This window comes from Eufriesea mexicana, unplaced genomic scaffold, assembly GCF_001483705.2.
Source record: "Eufriesea mexicana isolate 0111107269 unplaced genomic scaffold, ASM148370v2 scaffold1121, whole genome shotgun sequence".
Lineage (NCBI taxonomy): Eukaryota > Metazoa > Arthropoda > Insecta > Hymenoptera > Apidae > Eufriesea > Eufriesea mexicana.
In genome coordinates, this window is record NW_016909245.1 from 307,458 (window position 1) to 313,397 (window position 5,940).

Consider the following 5,940-nt stretch of genomic DNA (forward strand, 5'->3'; position numbering starts at 1 on the left):
ACATATACATATTAAAAAGTATTTATTTTACATATATTTAAAGAATTTTAATTAATTAAATTAAAATCACATATTTTATCGTATTTAATTAAAAATATAAATAATTTTATTATAAAGTTTTAATATAGTAATATGTTAAATATACATTTAAATGGATATTCTTAATGTATTTATTTAATATGTCTTACAGCATAATGTTCAACATAAATGTTTGATAAATTTATGAACACCTCCAATTGATTTAACCTAATTTTCGATAAATGTGACTAAATATGATCAAAGATTATAAGTAACTAAATTATAGTGAATAAATTAATATTGTCCTTAAACTCAATTATTAAGTAATCTTTGAAATGTAATATGTAGGTTAATAGTTTTATCTTAGAAATTTAATGTAGTTACATATATATAAAATAAATGGAAATTATATTTGAGTACTTTTTAAAAATATTTGTATGTTTACCAAAATAAAGAATTCTGGCTTTTGATTTTTAGATTTACTTGACAATGAGTTGTTATGATCCCCTTGGTTTTACTAAGCATACAGCCACTTTATTGCGTGGTTTGGGTGCATCTGAATTAATACCAGAATGCAAGAAAAGAAATATATCAACTGATGTATTACATGAGCTCAGTGTGCAAGAACTAATAACGTTAGGTACTATAAAATTTTAGCATAACAATTTTTATTTATCCTTATTGAATAAAAGATTTAAATTTCATTTTGTATCTTATAATTACCTACAAAATATGTTTTATATCTAATCTGAAAAATTTTAATATAGGTATTGATCCTAAGAAAGCTAAAGAATTACAAAGAACTTTAAATATTAAAAAAAGAAGATCTAGAATTGTAATAACAAATGAAGACAGGTTGAATATTATTTTGTTAAAATTGTTTCAAATTACACTTTTTGTACAAAGATTAAAAATTTGATGTAAGTAAATTCACTATTTTCTTGAAGCATCGCTAAATTTTTAGGTTTCAACATTTTCTTGAGATAATCGAACATGGGACACAACAATTTTCCCTAATACAAGCATTTGTAAAATATTGTCGATTAAGACTCACAAAAGAAAGAATTAACTTTTTTATTGATCCTAATAAATGTGTAAGTGCTTCTCAAGTATTACCTATTTCTGTTCATGCAACATTGATAGAATTAGAGGAAACAAAAGAGAAACTTTCTAGACTCGAGGAATTCATATTAAAGGTATATTTTTACAAACCTCTTAATGAATTTATATTACATTTTTGTTATTTTAATACATAAATTTAATATTAAATATTTTAATTTTGATTACTTTTTACAGCCAAAGGTGAAATCAAAATGTAATAACATTCATAAAATTTGTGCCTGCATTAGTGGATTAGGATTAGTAACATTTGTGCTAGTGAAGATATATGTAACTTGATGTAAATATAATGTACAAAGTAGAAAACAGTATTGTTTTTATGATTTAAAAAATGTTTATTCAATATAAAACTTTAATTTTTTTTACTTTGGTTATAACTCCTTATAAGAATTATAAGCTTTTTCTAACTATTAATAAATTTTTTAGTGTAAAATAATCTGCTTTCTTTATTATAAATACAATTATTTAGTATAATAATATTTTAAATTATCGTAAGTAAATTAATCAAATAATTAGATATTAAAAAAGTTAAAAATACATAAATAGAATGAAAATCAAATTTAACATAATATAATCGACATTAGTGAAAGCACATCGAGCTCTCGATTGATACCGTTTTTCAAATCGATAAGTATTTATATTAAATAACGAGACAGCAAGTTCTTGAAATAATATTGCCTATATATTAAATACATTGCATATTATAAATCCTTAAAAACTGAATTTTTCTTCTGTAACTATTGTCATGAAATTTTTTTGAGTTTCATTATACTGTTATTTTAAAATTTCACGATTATTAAGAATAAACAATTAATCATTTTTACATCTACAAATACACATCTACATAAATACGCATATTAACATGATTTCACATGACGCAAATGAAATGAATAATTATACAATCGGATTTAATTCGACGATTTAATCGAAAACAATCGAGTTCTCGATTAACTTACATTCCATCCACTTGAAGCGCCCTTGTGAAAGGATCCACCCTAAAAAATTGGGTGGTGGGGATAGAAAAGAATATTCTCTCGCAGCGCATGCGTGTTTCCATTAGCTTTGAGCTTTCAAATTTTAGCTCAGTCGCAATAAGATGGACGGCGGAGCGTACGGTGGAGGAAAGGCAGGAGCCCCTTTCGACCCTATTGCCTTCATCCAAAGGCCTCAAGTCATTCTAAGAGCTGTATGTCTGGTAAGTTCTTCTTTCGAATGCTAAGCATTTCCTTCTTTTTATGCTGTCGTCTTTTCAAAGCGAAGAGTATGTCGATTTTATGCGACGAACATTGATTTTAAAGGGTGAACCACCCCCACCAGTTTGACATGATGGGGTTCTATTGATTTTTCGTAAATTCCTACAATACACCCCATAATAGAAAGGTCTCATATAATTTTCTATTAATTTTTGAATATATTTTATCTCAATCATGATTAAGACAAAAGGTTAAATGATAATTCGAGTTACCTTCGATGAAAATCTTTTGATCATCGTAAGGCAGATTTTATTTAGTTTGAATTGTGAAAAATACATAATTTTTAAAGTGATTTAAGGTCCAAAAAAAGGTAATTGAGTCTCAAATAGAGATCTCTGTCGATTTTAGGTCATATTTCGAAAAAGAAAGCGCGAACGAATTTAGTAAGAGTTTAATTAGGATTGAAACTATAGATAATCATTCGAAGAAGTTAAACTTCGATGAATTTGTCGATGAATTGGGTCACCTCCGATTTCGATGATTTTTAAATATGTTATAAGGGTATGTATTTTGGACAACTTTTTCCTTTGCCAATTATAGTTGATCGATCTTAGTTTCAGAGATATTCGCGAAAAACTTTTAGCATCATACAATTGAATTCTACCTATATGTGTGCATCCGTGAGTCATATATAGGCGTTCAATCGGTGCGATCGCTGTCTAACAGATCTGATTACACGAATCATTGATGTTTGCTATCCGATATATTATATACGGAATTTCTCGAACTTTAAAGATATACTTAACCCAAACTTAGCATAATTAATAAATTATTTTAGGTATCAATTAACTAATTAAGTTAGGTTCAGTCAGAATAATAAATATTCCATGCAAGTTGGAATTCAAATGTACATTTTACAAATAGGGTGATTTGTTCTTTAGTGAGCTCAAAGGCAGTATCGTCGCCTAAACATCATTAAGTCATAACACAGTAGGGATTCTGTGTCCTTATACGATAATCTGGCGAATATGTGCAGCGACTGTATTTATTGCGTCTGTGTGAGTTGTAAAATTTCAAGTGTAAGGTTGTTTTGAATAATCGGTACTGCCTTTAGGTTTAGGAGCGATTAAATCACCCTGTATATTCCTATAAAAGAGTATGTATTTTAAAGTGTGTCGGTAGTCTATATAAATATATACATTGTTTGCCAAGCGGCAAACATCAATGGTTCGTGTAATCAAATTCGTTGGGCTGGCGTATACATGTCTCACGGATGCACACCTATTTGCAGGGTTCGATTGTGTAGTGTCACAAACTTTTTGCAGATATGTCATAAACTAAGGCCGACTGACTATAATTGGTAGAGGAAAAAGCTGTCAAAATTTTGCCCTTTATAATACATTCGAAAGTCGTTAAAATTGGAAGTGACCTAATTTATCGACAAATTTATCGAAACTTCTATCAAATGATCTTTCATAACGAAAAGAATTAATAATTGTATAATTTTCATATTCGGAAAGTAATAGTAATTTTATATGTGTATACATTTTTAACGTTGTTCCGTTAATAAATCCATTTATTATTTTTTTATTTAAGAAATTTTTATGTTTTTTGATTTTAGTAAATCTTGAATGTTAATATGAATTTTAATACTTTTATCATTTTGTAAGGTTCTTATTCATACGAAGAGTATCAACAATTTAATAAAATTTCTTTTAATTTACAATATTTTGAAATTTGATAGGATCTTAATTAAAAGTTATGTATATTTTTTAGCGAATTAGATCGAAAAATAGAAATTTCACTAATATTGATTATCTTAGCAGTCCGAAATCTTACGAGCAGCGTAAAATATAATTGTAATATTCGCTTCATGTTTAATTTAAACTTCTTTCTTAAAGTAATACTTATTAAAATAATACTTTATTTATTTCTTCACGCTGTATTTCTTTATTTATCTACTTTTTTAAAATTAAATATAGCAATATTTTTTAATTTGTAAGTAAAGAATTTTACTTTTAGATTACTGAAAGTAAAGATTCATTTATTTTGGAAAATATTTTACACTTTTATTGTAAAGAAACAGATAAACGATTTCTTTTTGGCATTCACATCATTTCTTAATTACGATACCTTTTTACTTTCATTTGTTTTCTTCGTTCTCAGACCTGTGACCTTCGTCTAACCCACTTCCATGTCAAGACGGAACTGGACCAAGCCAAAACTAGATTCGATTTTGTATAAATAGATACACAGGAAAAAACAAATATTTCACGGAAAATCGAACAGAAGACTAGTTTGAACACGGAAATTTCAATTTCGGTATAAAAGAAAAATTTTTCGCCGGATTTACAAGTTTTATTAAGCGTGACATTTGACTTTTGTGTTGACTTGTTTATTTACCTTTATACCGAACATTTTTACAAAAAATTGAATAATTTTTTTATTAACTTTCGTAAAAAACTGTGATTTTAATTATAAATATTTAATATACAAAAATATGTATGGGCTACGAAACAATCTAAACACCAGATAATTGCAAACTAATTATTAATTAGTTTATGTTTATTAGTTTAAAGACGACTCTAATTTTTTGAATATAGTCTCAAAAATTAATTAGCACTATCCGTGAAATAATCATTGCAATAAACGGTTTTATCTTAAGCGATAAACATAAATAAAATATTCTGTATTTCACATATTATATAAGAATATTATCCTATTGAATAAATTGTATTTCTTTCATAGTTCATTATTTCATTTATCATTTTGATATGATTTTTTAAAGTTTTTCTATTTGATTAATTTAGCAGGATATCGCATGATATATCAGTAAATTAAAAAGGATGATACCAATATTTAATTCCGGAATATACTTTAGTAATGTTGTTAACAAATATCTAAACCAGAATTCCCGTTCATAAAATCTAGAAATATTTTAATTTCATTAATTACATTAAAACTCAACAAGATTAGAGTTTAAGAAATGTTCAATTTTTCTAGCTCTTCGCCATAATCGTATTCGGATGTATAAGCAATAAGGGGTACATCAAAAAAGAAGATGGGAAAGAGGTGTGTCTCTACAACGGAGACCGCAACGCTTGCAATTATGGGATAGGAATTGGAGTTCTTGCTTTCCTTGCCAGTATCGCATTCCTTACTGGCGAATATCTTTTTGAGCAAATGTCTTCTGTTAAGACCAGGAAGCATTTCGTCCTCTTCGATTTAGGGTATTTATTCTATTATATTTACCATATTATAATATTTTATTACATAACTGTTAAAATTGGATATTTACACATAAATTTTATTCATACTGTAATTTACTTATAGACATTTTCGAACCTTGTGTAGTACAATTTCTTACAATTCAAACTCTTAGAAGCCTATATATTTTGGAAATGATTACGACGTTTCTATGGCGTTGCAGACAGGGTATATTAAATTAGTAATAATATATGTTTAGTCTCTGATAGAAATAGACATAATATTGATAAAATATTGATTAGTATCAAAGGTTTTTTATGGTTTGATAGGAAATTTGTATGTAAAATAATAATATGATCAGATGTATTGTATTTTACTGTATAGGTTTTCTGGCTTTTGGGCA

General features: G+C 26.9%; 2 protein-coding genes across 2 annotated transcripts in view; both read left to right on the forward strand.

The window, feature by feature from the left end:
• The first annotated feature begins 495 nt into the window (after positions 1-495).
• LOC108547555 (synaptogyrin-2-like) overlaps positions 496-5,940 on the forward strand; it is a 7,931-nt gene continuing 2,486 nt past the window's right edge. Inside the window, 5 exon segments of the mRNA XM_017900134.1 lie at positions 496-658; positions 786-873; positions 983-1,214; positions 5,334-5,560; positions 5,922-5,940. Coding sequence (XP_017755623.1) covers positions 508-658; positions 786-873; positions 983-1,214; positions 5,334-5,560; positions 5,922-5,940 — 717 coding nt within the window. The 5' untranslated portion in view covers positions 496-507.
• LOC108547554 (synaptogyrin-1-like) lies at positions 2,234-4,613 on the forward strand. The gene is made up of 2 exons (XM_017900133.1): positions 2,234-2,332; positions 4,497-4,613. The coding sequence occupies exons 1-2, from the start codon at positions 2,234-2,236 to the stop codon at positions 4,572-4,574; spliced, it is 177 nt and encodes a 58-aa protein (XP_017755622.1). The 3' UTR covers positions 4,575-4,613.